Source organism: Phalacrocorax carbo, chromosome 6, assembly GCF_963921805.1.
Source record: "Phalacrocorax carbo chromosome 6, bPhaCar2.1, whole genome shotgun sequence".
In the NCBI taxonomy this organism is placed as follows: domain Eukaryota; kingdom Metazoa; phylum Chordata; class Aves; order Suliformes; family Phalacrocoracidae; genus Phalacrocorax; species Phalacrocorax carbo.
The window spans coordinates 41,869,362-41,887,307 of NC_087518.1; the positions used below are offsets into that span (position 1 = coordinate 41,869,362).

The following is a 17,946-nucleotide window of genomic DNA, read 5'->3' on the forward strand; positions in this document are numbered from 1 at the left end:
GTATTAATTCAAGTTGACCAGTATGCAAAAAAAAGAGAAAACTTTGCTACACTAGAGGACCAAAAGCTGAATTCTTCAGGGATAAGTCATATGTGTTTTGGTTCTAAGCATATTTCTAGTTCTTTAAGTGCATCAAGAAAATGCACTGACTGTCAAGATGGAAATGCCCTGACAAGATGAAGAAAGGAAATATTTTTGGATGTCCTTAGATTTTGTAGTTTTTGTGTATCGCTGCAAACACAGCCTCACATTAGCTGAACTCAGCTAAGAAGATCAGAGAAAACTCTTTGCATGGCCCCTTCAGTAGCTGACACTACTGATGCCAAAGTACACAGGCCTAGTAAGGAAAGTGCCTTGGGGAAAAAACAACAACAACAAACCCCACCAAAAAAAACCACCAAAACCCCCCAAAAAACCACGAAACCCAGAAGAAATAAAAAGTGCATAAAGCACAACAAAATTATCCATGGTAGGCTGGAATAAAATCTTCATTACGTTTTTGTAAAGAACTTCAACTAAAGGCATTACTTTAGGTATCATCTTTCAATCATGAAATCTCAAATTAAGAGCAGTGTGACAGTTTCAAGGAGAAATAAATGCTTGTTGCTATGGCAATCGATGCTAATTCTCTATGCCAAGGAAATGTTAAAGTCTAATGGGAAAAAAAACCCAAAACCAAACCCCAAACCTACAACAGAAGGAAAAAACACAAAACTATACTACTTACCAGAATTTAAGTCACGTCCAGGATTGAAGGCTCTGCTACTGACAGTGGTAGACAGTCTATCACAGCTGATAATTCTAGAAACGTTGGTATTAAAATTTCCATCAAATCTGAAATGACAACAGGATTAGCAACCTAACATTATCTATTAAACCTACACAGTTTCTACAACAGGAAAGCATATTTCTGAAATTTCAGTGAAAAATAATTATTTTGGAAACTCCCACATCATACATATTTTAAGGGTCCAGGAAAAATTGTGAAACCCAAAACTAAGGGGGATAAGCTCATAACGGCTATATTGCATCTGCTCTCTACAATGACATGTTGTGTTTTCCTCCACAATATTCCTTGAAAGACAGGATCATAAGAAAGCACACTCTTTCCTCTAGATTTAACCAGTAGAGGTACCAGCTTGGGAAATGTGCATAGCATCCAGCCATGCCGTCAGAAAGTGTCTCCTCCTGTTATTGAGCCAAACATTTTCTTCCTAGAGACTCTTTCACCAGTACTATTATTTCATCTTTCACCAAGTGTCTTCATGAAGAGGATTTCCTCTTCATGTCTTTACAAAAAAAGAACTAATACAGCAATTGTAAACTTGTTTTCTGTACCAAACTTGAAGATTTACATTCCAAAGAGTGGAAGGAACTTGACCGTCTAAAGTTTTGTTACATTTTGGTTAGGTTAAATAATTCAAACGCATTCATAACTCTAATGGAAAAAGTTTTCTAGTGCATACTTCTAATGGTGATAAAACAGAATTAAACCAATGCCTTAACAAAATGTAAAAGGGTTTTAAAGGGTTATAAGTAACTGGAAACTCTTCTGAAGCTTTCAAGGGTTTAAATGCAGTTTTGTATCATTTACATAGGCCAATTTTTTTTGTTAACATTTTTGTGACCTTGAACATTTTGATGACATTTGACTTACAGTCTGATTATTCTAGTACTTCAAAAAACCATTTACTTCCTATCAAAGAGTTTTTCTACCATCAACGTATTCCTAAGAAATTACAACAAACGGCAAGCAAGGTCTGCATAAAACCCCGTCCTGGAGCCTTCAGTAGCCTTTCTGGCATGAAAGCTGATAGGAAACAAGTCTTGGAGAGAAACTGGGCAGAGTAGGGGTTCGTTCAGTACTGTCAAGACTAAAACAGCAAATTACACAAAAAACAGCTACATCAAAAGATACCGACCAACTTATTTAATATTAATGGCACATCAATCACTCGCTTACATCTACATAGCAATCACCCAGTGCCATTCTAATGCTTTACGTTTACATCAATGCACACACGTGTTATATATGCGCTTAAGATTCTTTAGTTGCTTAAACTGATTTTACATTTTTTTCACACACACACATATACATACACATACACAAATGTATATGTACACATACAAACACACCCACATATATGCTATCACATAGTGGAGGCCCAAAATATTGCAAGCAAAAGCAGTATGAAAAACAGACACCGTTCTTCTGGTTGAAGATTTTAAACAAGAAATTGAAATGAAGGAAGTTGCAACTACTTCAACAAATACGGTGCCCAGTCAGAAGGGAAAGACTGATGTGCTGGTTCTGTCCTTACAGCATGCTTTCTCTAAGGGCCGGGGTTCATAGACACAAACAGATGATAAAACAATGCACTTCTAAATCATCCCCTTAAAACAACAATTAACAGAAACAAAAACCACAGACAGATGGAATTGGTTACCACAAGGCAATTTCAACTTGTGACCACAGGAAGCAAGACTTTTTAAGCAAATTAAAATCTCCTAATCCAATATCTTTTCCTTCAGCCCAATTCAAAATAATTTCAACCTATGGGGAGGTAGCTGCAGCTGCCCTAAGCCAGCCAGATGCAATATTTGCTGAGAACCCCCATTGCTCGATTTATGGGGTCCTCACACACGGGATGCAGGAGAACCTTTTATGACTTAGAAGAGATCTGTTAAAACTAGTAACTAAGGATAAGAAAAATATTTGTTAGTAGGCTTAAGATCATCACTTCTGTAGGTGACTGGATCCACTTTCAGAAATTTTAGCATTACAAAACCAGACAAATGCTCCTGAGAGAAGCACTGGAGCTCACTGCGAGCAGCACCTGCTGTTGCATATACAGGCCATGAGTCTGCCTTTTGTTCATGATTCATGCCAGTATAACCATACTTAAGGTTGGGCTGTTTGTTGGGTTTGTTTTGGGTTGTTTGGGTTTGTTTTTGTTTTGGTGGGTTTTTTGGTGTTTTATGTTTTTTTTGTGTTTTGGTGGTGGGTTTTTTTTGTTTTGTTTTGGTTTTTTAGAAATTTGCCCTTCAAGTATAGGAGTAATTTCCAAAGAGTTTACTATTAAACTCCTAAATTATTTTCTGAATTACAAATAAGTAAAATAGTCTTTTATACAAATGCATAGCAAAACCTCAGACACTGACTTCTTTGGTCTTAACATCAGATTAAATTTTATGATTCTTGTAGAGTTGCAAGAAGTCTCTTTTTACATAGCCAGACTAGAGGCTCTGTTTAAGAAGCTCTAATCAAACTGAATTTCTGAACATGCAAAAAGTTATCATTATTGATTACTGCTTAATTTTAACATCTTCACTGACACATAGAAAAATCAATGAAAACAATGTCTCCTCAAACTGGCATGCTTTAAAATTAGTTTAATCTATAGCCATAAACACTACATGCATCTTTAACTGTGTTATACTTAAAGGAGATGAATGAGACTACCAGTGGACAATTAGAGTTACTGAGGCACCAGCATTTTTTATCCCTTCTCAAACCTAGACATAAGGGGGAGGAGGGGAAGGAGTAACGTATATTTGGAAGCAGTTAACTGCCCTCCATACACTTTAAAAATTATGTAGAATAAATGTTGTTTAAACATAGCTCTGTCAATTTTGGTCAAGATTTTTAATATACATACATCAATACAGGGGGAAAAAAATATTTTTAAGGTGCAAACCTTCTACCATATAGATGCATGGAGAGTGCAAGTTTTTGCATCAGGGAGTCCTAGAGCAGTCTGTACACAAATTCTCTCTCTCATCTCTTTACAAATATTTTACATACCTCAGTCTTTTGATGCAGTCAGGTTACCCTACATAAACACAAACGTTTAGCTCCACTTGCCCTCCTCCATCCCCACCTAATACACACAATTATGAACTTGCTTGTCACTGGAGAAACATCTTTAATTGTGGCAGCTGCTCAACACATCAAAACCACTCAGCGATGAGCAAAGTGAAAAATGCCATATACAGCAGGAACAAGAACAGGCAGCTAAATTCCTTGCTTTACAAAAAGTACTGTGGGTTTCTTATTGGACACAGATGTTCAGTGCTCTTGGTATTTTATCCAAAACAGCATAATCAACAGCACTCCATCAGTGCTGGTGTTTTGATTCAAGACTCAGATAGGGGCAAAGAGCTTTTGATGATCTTCTGCATTATCATCGCTCTTCATGGCAAGGAAGAGAGAGAGAAATGGAAGGATAGACAGACAGAAAGATCTCCTGTCCTCTTGATCAGACCCCACCACCATCAGATTGTAAGATCCGGAAGGAATGCTGTCAGACACCGAAAGCAGCCAAACTGTGATGCCATGGCACTCTGCATGGGCTCATCCACTCTGCCGGGAGCTGCTTGTTGAAGTTATTGGCAACCTGCTCTCTGAAAACACCCGAAAGTTCTCTCCTTTGAGGAAAAGACATTTCACAGGAACACAGTTTTTGGATCAAGGCTGTGGCTTTTCCTATCCCCATTAAAACTTAACCACTTCAAAAAATTACAGCTCCTACCAAGCAAGCAAAAATGTTGTTGATTTTTTTGTTGGCTAAAGAATCTCAAGATTAAGATTGATTAATGAAGGATGGGTTTCACAAAAAAGCATGTTTATCTTTGGGCAAAACCAGATGGAGAAGAGCTGGAGACTGCAAATTAAACATCTCCATGCTAAAGAAATATTTCCGAGGAATACTAAAGAACAAACTCTTAGGGAAAAATGATGACTTTTCAAGATGTTAGCTAATTGTCCCACTGCTCCCATCAAAATCTATTAGCGATGGCAACAGGATACCTTGTTAGCAGCTAACATTATTCATGTCTCATAACACAGGCAGTAAATGCTGGGGTTTAATTCAAAATCATCTGGAATCTTCCTCTGCTCTGATTTTATTTTATGCCAGAAGTCACCGCTCACACTCACTGAAAATGACATGTGCACCCTGACACACAGTTATCACACTATCCAAACTCCTCACTTTAAATTACCCAGCAGAGAAGTTGTATGTATCTTGGTTCAAAATGTTGAGTGTATTGCTACATCACCTCTTTGTACACACAAAGCTGCCAAACTGAATTTCTGGTCTCTTGGTCATGATAGATATTAACATGGGGTTTCAAGCAGATGATCACCAGGTCCAATACTGAGATGCCTTCTAGGAAGGCAAAAATAAAGTTATCACCCTCACCTGCCCTGCCACAAGCGCTCCTGCAGCCCCAAACCGATTGCCACAGGCCAAGGGGATCAGTGTTTCAGCTATAAACACCCTATTTACATTGCACTTCTATTGGAGCATGTTGAAACACTTTAATGCAAAAATCAACCAAGTCCCTCAGCCCACCCCTCCTTTCTCTTGCTACAGCACACAAGTAGCAAAAAGAGAATACGGTTAATATGAAAAAGATATAAATACAATTGTTTTAAACCCCATAAATTAAAGACAAGCCTTCAGAGAGATCTGTCAACCTACAGCAAGGACTGCTCCAGACTGCGCTCTGTGGGTTATCTACCTCAAATCTCTAAGTTTGCCTTAAAACTGATATTTTGCATCTTGCAATAGAGTGTATTTTTAAAGCATGACTGGTTCCATATAACAAGGACCTTGAGAACAGACCAGCTCCCACTGCAAATGTACATCCTCAGAAAACCAAGACCAGAAACCGGACAAAGGCAGCACTGTGGTAAATTTACATTGCAGTACTTGTGATCATTTTAATTACTTTGGAGAATTTTCCATGTGCTTCTTTTGGGTGCCCCTAAGTCGTTTCAATTAATAAGGTCATGCACCTGGGAAAACATAATCCGGGAATGCAGCACAGACTAGGATCCACCTGGCTGGAGAGCAGCTCTGTGCAAAGGGACCTGGGGGTCCTGGTGGACAGGAAGCTCAACATGAGCGAACAGTGCACTGCTGCGGCCAAGAAGGCCAACAGGATGCTGGGTTGCATCAAAAAGGGCATCGCCAGCAGAGAGAAAGAGGTCATTATCCCACTCTACTCAGGGCTTGTCAGGCCGCACCTGGAGTACTGTGTACAGTTCTGGTCCCCTCTATACAAAAAGGATGTGGACGGGCTGGAAGGGGTCCAGAGAAGGGCCACCAAGACGATCAGAGGACTGGGACGCCTGCCATATGAGGACAGGCTGGGAGAACTGGGTTTGTTCAGCCTTGAGAAAAGGAGGCTCAGAGGGGATCCCATCACCATGTACCAGTACTTAACGGGTAGCTACAAAGAAGATGGAGACTCCCTTTTTACAAGGAGTCACATGGAGAGGACAAGGGGGAATGGACACAAGTTGCTCTTGGGGAGATTCCGATTGGACACGAGAAGGAAATTTTTCACAGTGAGGACAGTCAACCATTGGAATAATCTCCCCAGGGAAGTGGTTGACTTGGCCACGTTGGACACCTTCAAGAGTCAGCTGGACAGGGTGCTGGGCCATCTTGTTTAGACTCTGCTCCTCCTAGAAAGGCTGGACTAGATGATCCCTGAGGTCCCTTCCAACCTGTGATTCTGTGTGATATTAACCTATTTGGCAATCTTCACTATTAAAGCAACAATTAAAACTAAAGCCTCAACACTGTCATGTGGCATTTACAGTAAATGCTTATATTCTTGGCTCTAATCACTGGTTTTACCTTTGCTATGACCTACATATACCTTCCACATAAGTTTCAAACCGTACAAATCTTCCCATCACTTGTTTTGGAAGAAGTTAAAAACCCCAAACTTCAATATTCTAAGATTTGCAGACAAGCATTGATCACCTCCCTTTCTCTGCACGAAGGCAACTTAATTTTTACCAGTCTCTCCCACTTTTGCCAGCAGCAAGACTACGAGGCGGATAACAGCAATGGCTGACTGAGGCTTCCTGTGAGATTTGGCCCCAAATGGTCTAGGTAGTAACACCACAGCCAACACTTAGGAAGTCTTCCAAAATCATTACCAGAAAAACACAACAATATCTGTATTTAGATGTCATTCGTTTTTGTACTTCCTTAAACGAGAGCAAAAGACATTGGCTGAAATTCAGTTTCAAGACAGGCCCCACTCACCCCATCCCCCTTCCCCTGCCTCTTTCTAAAAAGCCCTTCCTTCTGGATTCACTTTAATGAACAACCGATCGAAACTGCGTCCCGAGGGAGCAAACAGAGCTGCGACTCCCACTTTGATCTCTTCCCCATGGAGAAACGCGCTCCCTGCCTAGCTTGCAAGATGTTCATTTGATTGACATTTGCTCTGATGTGCAAACTGCTTTGAACTTCAGACATTAAATTCCCATCAGGCTGCACTCATTTCTATTCTCCTTCAACAGGATTTACAAGCAGGAGATCAGCAAGTGTAGAAGATAAAATAAATTCGCAGAAGCTTTGAATCTTACATCAAAACAGTGCTCAAGTGAGTTCCAATTGGATTTTGCGCGGCCTAAATTTACAGTGTAAATCAACCTCTTTTGTACAGTTTCAGTTTAGGGAAAAAATGAGAGAGCTGCCTATAAAAATGACACTTGAGCAGCTATTGAGTGTTTCTCATTGTTTCAAGACTCATTTCATTCCCTCCCTTTCCATTCATATAAATTTGAAGTTGATTTTAGTATGCAAATGAAATTACACAAGTTCATTGAAAATTCAGCATTTCCTTTGAAATTCTCAACTAGGCATGTTTTCTTGATCATAAGGCAAGATTTTAACTCATATTTTACATACTTAAAATAATACTGAAATATATGATTCCCACTGCATCTAAACAGAACGGTGGAAAGCAATGTTTTTATAAGATTTAAAAAAAAAAAGCTACTGACGATTCAGTTAACCAGTTTCTTCTGGCAAGGCACAGAAGTTGTTCCAATTATTTCAACTACTGCTTGTAAAAGTATACTTGCTCTCAGACGTAAAAAAAGTGTATTATTAGAAGGAGGCCTGCAACCCAGTCACACAAACTATGCCAAAAATCACTTTTTCACGAGGAACTCGGCCACATTTATGAAGTTAAAAGCAACAGTCCAAGAGAGCAATTTCCTAAATACCTGCTACAGTTTATGGACAAAACAAGGTCATGCCAAGACTAGCACTATGCACACTCCCCACATTTTCTAGGGAATTCACCCGCATTACTGTAGTCTGATACTCTGCAAGAACAGCAAATACATCTTAGGTTTCATTTAGTGTGGCCCACCCACTTTCTCCTTTGGAAGTGCAGCTCTTCAGATATTGCAGCAACTGAAGGAACTGAATGGGATTCCCGTTATCGCCCACTTAACTGCTAAGGAGGAAGGATAAACAAAGAAAGAGCTGCAATAAACTTGAACTGCATTAGCAAATATTTAACCATCTGTTTAAAAAAAGAAAAAAAAAGACCACTTCTGAAGGTGGTATCACAGTCAGGAAGTAAATGATTTTCAAAAATAGGTTTGTAAACTCACTTATTCAAACAGTTCTATTAACGCTTGTAACGCAGCACTGCCAAATACAATGTTTTACCAACAAGTATTTCTCAATTCCATCTCCTTTCACAAATTTAGATAAATGCATTCCCTAAGATCTTATCAGCATAGTCAAATAAAGAGTAAAAATAGATTTCTAGCCACCTTGAAATATACACCTTAGCAGCAGAAGCAAGAGTATTAATGAATGGCAATGTGCTTCTAAACATATGTTTTTGAGAGACCTGTGACAACTTTCCATAAAAACCAGCAGTGAAATTAATTTCTCTTCTCCAGGGTAGAAGCCAAGAGAAAGGAGGGTGTTTCCACCAGCACACATGTATATTCATGTCCCATCTGCAGGTGTAGGGTTATCAAAACGCTGGCCACACCACCCCTCGCAGCAGCAAGGCACCACGCAGGGTGGCTTCCCAGCACCACGACTCTGCCCTTCTCTCCCCACTCAGGTCCCAGTTGCGGGCAACTTAAGGAAATCATTTCCTACCTTCACTCACAGACACATGAGGACGTGAAATGCTGTACTACATCAGACTGTGATGGGTCTTAAAACTAGGCAGGAGAGGAGGAGGATCAAGACCGGGTTCAGGAAGATTTTTTGGTCTCCCTTTAAAAGCATAGTATCTGGTTTATTTGTTGGAAAAGTTACACAGGTAGCTGTGTGTTTCCTCACAAATGCATCTACGTAAGGAGTTATAGCCTCCGTTTTTTTGGAAGGTAATCTTACTGCAGAAATGCAGGGCTTTGCTACATCAAGAAAACCACTGGAGTGTACTCTATGGCACCAATTTTGTAAAGTACCTACCTGCAGCTGCATCTTCACATGTACTTATCATGCAAATGTAACTTTAATTTACCTGGCAAAACTGGAACTATATAAAGCTACTTCTGAAAGTCTCCTACAAGAGCCAGCTAGCATCAATCATAGCATCAATCACAGCTTCTCCAGAAAAAGGCATTTTTATACTGTGTAGGTGATGAATACTCAAACATTACACACATTATCAGAGTTACTCTTTGTGTGGAAAGAGTTTGATTTTCCTTCATCTGCAAATATTCAATAGAAAACACCTATTTGATCTATGTTGCCATCCAGTCCAACACCATCTTTATGAAGAAAGCTATTTCAGTTGTCAGTCACAAGTCAGTCCATGCAGACCTGCAAAGTTACAACACCACACAAAGCTAATGCTTCTAAACCCGTTTCCCAAAACTCATTTCTTAAGTCCCTACATTTAGACACTTTCCACAACTGACATGTATCCTGTAAGTTCCTGCTGAAGGTGCAGGGAAGCTGCAGGTGCTCAATACTTCTGATAAACAAACACTGTTTATTCTTTCCCCTGCCCTCTTGCTCTGCTATAGCCCCATGTACATCGGGCCATTTCAGTCCCAAGACTTCCTAAACATCTACACTCAGAGCTTTCTCAGGAAGCATCTCAGGCATGACAAAGAGGAGACACTATCTTGTACACAAAGGTATTTATCCTCTTAAGAAGGAAGATACTTTTAATCAAAACACTGTCTTGTAAATAACCACCCAATTCAATCATGATAGGGAATGTCTGGAGACACAGCATGAAATCTGTTTCTCGTGGCTTCTTCAGCAGCCTTTATTGGTGAGGAAACACAAAGCCTTTTTTTCCAGCAGGGATTTCTTCACAGATTAGAAGATGCATGTCACTTGACATCCATTTTCCTTATCTCACATCAGTTTACCCATCCATTTTGCTAAGAGCCTGGAGCACTTTACCCATATTAACTCTGGCTGGAGCAATGCCCCTTTCTCAACTGCTATGGGTGCTTCCTCAACGTGGCACACAGCCCTTGGAAAAGGAGCAAGTCTCCAGGCTCTGACCTCACAGACACAAATATAGTCCAGATGGTAGAGCAGATACTGGATCTTCATACCATCCACTTCTGAGCTTGTCTGAAAGCTACACCCTCTGGCTGCTCTTCTCAACTTTTGTCTGTACCTCCATTGCCATCATGTTTTTTTCCATTCCCAAACCTTGATTAAGCAGAACTGAAAATGCAAACAGCTGTATCTGAAGCAAGGAACAGCAGAAACTAAAGAAAAAACAGACAGCCCCTGCTCTGTTGCTCCAATTTAGCAGTCCGCCTCTACTTCGAAGTACTTGCATATATAGTGTATGGTTAATTTCCATTTACACAAGCACGTGCTTAAATGCTTTGGTAAACTGGGTGAGCATAGGCATATGATTAAACGTTTGTTGAATTAAGGCCTGTGGAAAAATTCCTTGCCAAAGCCGCTCAATAGCCACCAACTGCACTGCCTCATCAAGTTGATTTTGCATATTCTAGTTCATTTGTTTTCACCACTTTCCAAACCGAGGTAGTTCCATTGCACAAACCAACCTCAGTGGGGAGAACAAATGCACTAGTACTTACACTAGTTAGGCCACTATATGTTGGGTACAATATAGCAACCAAAACCACAATCAGGCTGTTAATTTTAATTCAGAACTAGTCACTATGGACTGGAATCACAGTCACATGGAAACTTACTCATTTGGGCTCTTCACTGTAAAGCCAACACCACATATTGGCAATAAAATAAATATTGTTTTGCTTGCCATATCTCACTACTCAACTAAATGAGCAATTTAAATGCCAGATTCATTTTATATCCCGGTTCATGCTTTGTTAGTCTTATTTTCTGTCATTTATTTCCAGTCACCAGGTGTGGTATTCTCAGTTTCCCTCAAGCAACATGGCAAACTGTCTTCTAAGCCAATGCTCAGATTTTCAAGGTAAATACAAGCAAATCCAAGGCTACACATGGATAATTTTGTTAATGCTAATAACAAATATAAACTAAATAAAGATACCAAGCGATTAAAAAAACCCTAAAAATAAATCTTCTCTCTATACAATAGTTCATCTCTACTTTACACATGTGTAAATACCTTCCCACTTAATTTTTCCAAAACAAACCCAAACTTGCTGCATTCCTAAAGCAATGCCACTAAGCTAGACAGCAATGTAAAATGTTGATGGAGGAATCACCTGACAACATTAAGTACCCTCAGATTTACAGATGTGATCGTGCATTTAGAGGCTGAATGCCTTGTGATAAGAAACCTGAAATATTGTGGGACAAGCCTTCAAATCTACCTGAAAAATATAGCCTGAAGATAACGTACTTTTGACACTGTTCTTGCACCAAATGTTTACTCAAAAGGCCACATGACAAAACACCTCCCTACACCCAGAAAAAGAATACACAGAGTAAAGCGGTTATAACACAAATATTTCACAATCCTCCTGAAAGAAAAAACATAGCCCTAAGGACACACACATTTTCAAGTTACAATCTAAAGCAAAGTAGATCCTGGAAACAGCAAATAGCACAGACAAATCTGTGTCTTTTTCAGTGTGTCTTTTTCTATAGCAGCAGCTAATAAACACTCTAAACAAAACTGTTATAATCATTGTTGCTCTTACTCCAGCACTCTTCTGCCCAGCACTAACACATGTCAAGGATAAGCTGTCACCAGCAAAAGCACACCTAACTTTACTTCTCACAAGTGCAGCCCTCCTCATAGCCATACTAACTTAGTGGAAAATAAAATGTGGAAGAGTTCAAGTAAATCAGTAGCCTTCAAAATATGATCACATTGTCCAGCTGGGAGATATCTGTGTCTGTGTTTTAAAAATAATTCCTAAATCCACATTCAAACACTCATACATCTGTTCCACTTCCCCATAATCTGACCATTAGGGTAGGTATCTTAACTTTTAGTATTTTCTGTCAAAAATCTCAGTCTATTTCTCTGGACAAAAAAAAAAGCAGCTATTGATGATTTCTGGTTCACCTGCCTGCAAAGACGCTCGCCCCGCCGGCCGTTTCCTCCCTTTTAACTAGTCCTAGAGGTGACCATGGGAGAGAAACGGGGATCCTAATGAGCAAGGAATCTTTTAATTTTAATGGAAAGTTTCTACTTAAAAAGAAAGTTATCTCATTTTGGCATTTCTATTAAAAATTAATGTGTTTTTCTGGAGAGGCAGGAAGATGGGGAGAGGTTTTGAGGCAGCTGACAGCATGGAGCAGGGGAAGGGCATGAGGTGCTCTCCTACCATTTCAGAAACCATGTCCTGCCCGTGTGAGCCGTTTTACTTTCCCCTTTGACAGGCTTGCGTCAAACATAAGACTTAACAATGCCACCTTGGATATCAACATCAGCTTTTTCCCAACATTTTTAACCAAAATGAGTAATCTCCCAGAAGACAGATGCCACAGAGAAGGGAAATGAAAGGAAGAGCAGCACCAGGAGAGGCAGAAGGGCAGAAATGACAAATGAAATTATGGCAGAAGCATTTAGACAATTGGGCAATTAACAAAGCATGGCACCAGTAACAACTCTGAAGTTAAATTTCACAAGAAAAACATGTTTTTACATTCTGTCTTGGTATGACTTGCGGACAATTTCCTAAAGATGGCAGTGGGTATATTTTGCATGGTCCGATAAGCCACTCAACCGGGTCTTGCTGAAGTGCTGTCTGGAGGATCCCGCAGACTGATAGACTGCTCTGGTAACCACTTCAGCAGATTTACTATTATCAAGCCCAGTAACTAAATAATGAGAATCATATTGTAGAGCCTGAATGAGGAGCTCTGCAAATAGAAAATCCACCTCTCTGCTTTGCCAGCTGTGAGCTCTGGTTCGCTTGTTAAACCACATACTGTGAAGGATCTTTACGCAAGTCCACCATGGGTAAAAAAATTTCTAAAGGACTTCCAAGTTAAGTAATTTTGGAGGACAAAGTGAAAGGAAATTCACGAAAGTTTACAGACTAAGAGCAGGTGTCTTTTTTTTTTTTCTTTCTTTTTTAAATGAAAAATTATGCAATACTGACAAGGGAGTTATAAATCTCATTCCTCCTCTTCACCCCTTGCTTGGTGAGCGTTACTGCTGGCTGGTGTTTCCTGCATGGAGAGGTCAGAGCACAGAAAGGTTTTCATCCTCCACTAATTCTTGACCTTTCTACTAATGCTGCCAACAGTCTGGCCATTGAGCACCAGATGTGCCAGCATTTTACACACACACCTTGAAGAGTAGGAACTGTACCAAGACTACTACATCTACACTAAAACAGCAAGGTACGCCTTTCTTTGGTGCCACGTGAGGCTTAACCCTATCAAGATGTCTTACTTTCATGCCAATCAAAACAAACACGTGGACTTTCTCTCCAGACACCGATTCATATCGCAAATTTGAATGCCGTGAATATCTTAAGTCCTTATATAAACAAAGGTTAATGCCACACTTCAGAAAATATGAAAGCACACTGTCATTAAAAGCTGTCTTATAGAGTTAGACTGCAGAAAGTGCTTTTAATATTTATTACCCCAATTACCTTCCTCTCTCTAAAATGTTTTTAAATCAGACTGAGATATAAACAACGAAAATATACTCTGTAATCAAGGTTTGCACAAACTGGAAGTTATTCTTGTTCTTTCCTAGTGTGTATAAAAGTAAATGTTTAAAATGTTGAGCATTTAAAAGAAATTATTACACTTTTAGGGGAAAAATCAGATTTTCTATCACACCTTCCTACAATCAGGAAACCCAAAGAAGTTTCTGCAAATACACAGCATAATAAAACATGATTAAGACAACCAACTTCCTGGATTTAGACTATTCAAATCTCCTGCACTTAAAAATTAAACAAATTGAAAATTAATACATTCAGTTTCCAAGCAATGTACTCATTTTTGATTAACCTCTGTGTATCAAAAAGCAGCATGTCAACTTGATTAAACTGTAATGCAATTTTTTTAGCATGTGATGTACTGACCAACTCGTGATTTGGGTTACTGCACTTCAAAGGGGTAAAAAGAACAAGTCCCATGACCAGCTTCAGAGGAGTTATTCAGGGTAAGCAGTGTCTCAATGCAAAACTGGCATCTTGGATATAAACAGACTGATTTTTTACAGAAAAGTATTCTGTGCAATTAAGGGTTGAACAAACTTTTTTCCTTTTTGTTTCATTTTACAATCCATCACAGATGAGTTCTTATTTAGAGCACCTCATTAAACGTGTGCATAGTAGAAATGTAAAAGAATATGAGGACAAGATAAGGAGCACCTTTGGAGTACTCTCTTCCCCCCTTTTCAGAGTTATCAAGACCAGCAGATAATACAGGCTATTTTGCAAAGAAATAATCTTTTTTCCTTCACATATTAAGTGACAGCATAAGTAATTTCAGAATTTAATACTTACTCCATCATAGATGGTGGAATAGTACAGCAGTCTTGGATCGCAGTCAAGGGCGATGTGAGATGAGCAGTGTATGATGCTTCCACTACTTGCTTGTTACGATTCACAACATCCAAGTAACGGTTGAATTTCTCACGAATTTTTTTTGCCAACTGAAAAAAAAAAAAAGAAGAAAGGTTAAAATTAAGCCAATTTCTCTGCATTATCTCGTTCCTTATTAACCAACTTAAATGGAAAGTAAAAACTACATACGTTCTGCTTTGCTCATTGTACTTCTGTTTTGCTGGCTTAAGCACTGTGAAGTCAAGTAATTAATAATCTTGGCCACAAAAACGCCCAAATACTGCCATGCATATTTCTCTGTTCATCAACAGCCTCCTCAGTCAGGTGGATCTGCTCAGAAGTATTTCACAAAAACTTTCATTTAGTTCTCCTCATTGCAATTTGGGCAAAATAAGCCATCCCAGTTCTTGCTTTTTTTCTTTGTATCCCCTGCTGCTTTCCTGGGGTGCACCACAGGCTCCTAACTGAGTGTCTTCAGAGTCATCATCTTCATCGATCTAGCAGCTCACTGTGGCTAGTCGTAAGCTACAAGAGTTTTAACTACAAACTTCAACAACAGAATGAAAAATCGTAGTTGACATTTTATTATAACAGAAAGAAAATAATGACAACCATCTCGCACAGGTGAAATTCTTCCACAAGCCTTTTGTTGTCAGAGGTCCTTCTGATGAAGGCAGCTACTGATAAATCAGGACAAGGTTTAGAGGTTACACTATTACTTGTAAGAGCAGATGATCATATTTCTCTCCTTTCTGAAAAGTGAAAACAAACAGATTGTCATCCCTCCCCAGCAATTCTCGGACCTTTAAAAAAAATCAGGAGTGCCTAACTTTAGAAACAGCAAATAGGGTACTTCAGCCCTTCTATTTAAATGTTTCTTTTTTTAAAAAAAAGTTAACAAATGTTTGCAAACAAATACTTCTTGAGCTCTGCACTGGGGCTTGCCGGTGTGTGATTCAAAGACATGGTCATGCCCATGGCTTTTGCAGGCAGAGCCCTGCACGCTCTCCGTGCCAGGCAGATTCAAAGCAGTCCGAAGGCACACGGTGTTAACAAGGGTAGAGCCTGCTGGGACACATCACAGGCCTATTGAAGCTCTTGCGCTGTCAGATAAGAGCTCGCTTGTGTCTAGTTCATTAGGCACTTCAGAATGAGTCTGACTAATGACTTTGCAGGGGAAAATTGGAAGGGAAAATTTGTGGCTGCTACTTGAGCTAACATGACAGTAAACACAGTTCCTAGGAAGCATCAGGTTTTACAAGAAAAATTTACTGACACTTTTGCTCCTAGTCTTTCATTCAAAGTAAATTAATGAAATTAACCAGTCATGTACAAAATTTGCTCTGGCACATTCAGTATCCTTTTCACACCAACATATCTATTACACTTAATTATCCACCAGATGCATCATAAATGAAACAGAATCATCCCTAAGCAATATACAGCAATGTTGGATACTCAGAAATACTGAGTTTTGCATTTCTGCAAACTTTTTTCATAGCTGAAGTTAGTTAATTCATAACACTCATGTCTCCTGCTCCCTGTACACTCCAAACTCTATGGGGATGATTTAACAGTGCCGCTACATTTGTGTGCTGAGAAACACAGTCGGTTGTTCCAGATCCCCTGGACTGACAAATGTCTTTCCTAACTATTATTAACAGGACATTTCATCATGATTTACTTCGCTATGCAAATAACAAGGCCCACACTGATAACAGCATTGCTTTTGCCTCCATTGTTCCCAGCAAATGCTGCAGCTCAACGACAGGTCTCCTAGGAGCACAGGTTTTAATAGGACCTTGCTCAAATGACTTGCAGAATTATACCTAATTAGTTTGGTAGAATGATTTATTGCCAAGGCACCAGAGGACTACTAATGGTCTCCTCCATGTTAGGCATCCAACATTATTAAATTGCTCTCAGTTGTTAGAGAATAAGCTGCTGGGCAGTTCCTTTTCTGTTTTCCAGTAAAGTTTCTTTTTGGCCGACTGTAGTCCTTAAATGTGTCCTTGACAAGTGTGTTCTTCTGGACGGTCTCAAACATACACAAGCCAAATTTTCTAAATCGAAGCGTTTACATTTCATGGTTACAAAGTTCCTCTCTCAGTATGGGCAAATTAAATACCTGTGCTTAAGCACTATAAAAACCAGATACTTGAATCGATACACTTCTTTCTTGGTTTCTCTACGTAAAATCACGTAAAGGGGAGAGAGCTTAAGTTTGCTGAAAAAAAAAAAGGACCATGAAACCATCATTAGCAGTAACAGAACTAACACGAAGCATCAGAGCAAAAGGACTCTTGTTTGGAATCACTTTTCTCTGATAAATGAATGCTGTACAAGGTGAGGTTTCGGTGTTGATGAGTGTTCACCTTCTAGGTTGAATGATAAAAGCACCCCACAGCCTTTGAATTTTACTCTGCTGTGCAGAGTCTGAAGATCTGACAAACCTGTTTTTCAGAAGAGCCCATACCTCAGAAGCTGATAAAAAGCAAATGCTTAGTATCTAAACTGCACCTCCCATCAAAAAACTTCTGAACAGCTCAAAGTCATTACATTACTTTATTAAACGGGATCCAAAACTTCAGTCAGGGCAGAGAGTCAAGTGCCTGTCAGCAACAAGGGACTTGAAGCCTCCCAGAGCTACAGACATCTATTCCCTGCCCACAGTCAAGAACACAGTTGGAAGAACTGAGTTTGTCTAATCTGAAGAACCCTAAAAATACTGCCCTCTGATACTAAGAGAATACTCCCAACAATCAAAACCACTTTAAAAACAGCTAACTCAAAAGAGTCACCAATGGCAAGATGATCCAAAAGCAAATTTCCATTGTAAATTGATTACAATGAATAAAACCATGTTAAGAACCTAAGAGTAATGCACCAATCAGATGAAAAATAACTAAACCCAAATAGTTCTAATTTATCAAATCAAGAAGTATAAAACTAACTTAATTTTTCTTCCATAGTTGGGTTTCACTGGAGCACAAAAATCTATGACAGTGAACAGGAATTCCAGCTCTCAGTGATTAAAACAGGGGGTGGGGCGGGGGAAGCATACTTCCTAGCTCCTCATCTATGCCCTGTGTGCCCATGCATGCATGCACACTCACATCATTAGCTCAGAAACATTATTCAGTTTGCAAGGTGATGCACTCAGTTGCTAGAGCCTGTCAGAA

General features: G+C 39.4%; 1 protein-coding gene across 1 annotated transcript in view; it reads right to left on the bottom strand.

Annotated features, from left to right (window-relative positions):
* CACHD1 (cache domain containing 1) overlaps window positions 1-17,946 on the bottom strand; it is a 114,822-nt gene that overhangs the window by 46,132 nt on the left and 50,744 nt on the right. Inside the window, exons 3-4 of the mRNA XM_064454899.1 lie at window positions 14,705-14,853; window positions 728-834 (exon numbers count right to left, since the gene is read on the bottom strand). Of these exons, the coding sequence (XP_064310969.1) occupies window positions 728-834; window positions 14,705-14,853 (256 nt within the window). The remainder of the gene's footprint in view (window positions 1-727; window positions 835-14,704; window positions 14,854-17,946) is intronic.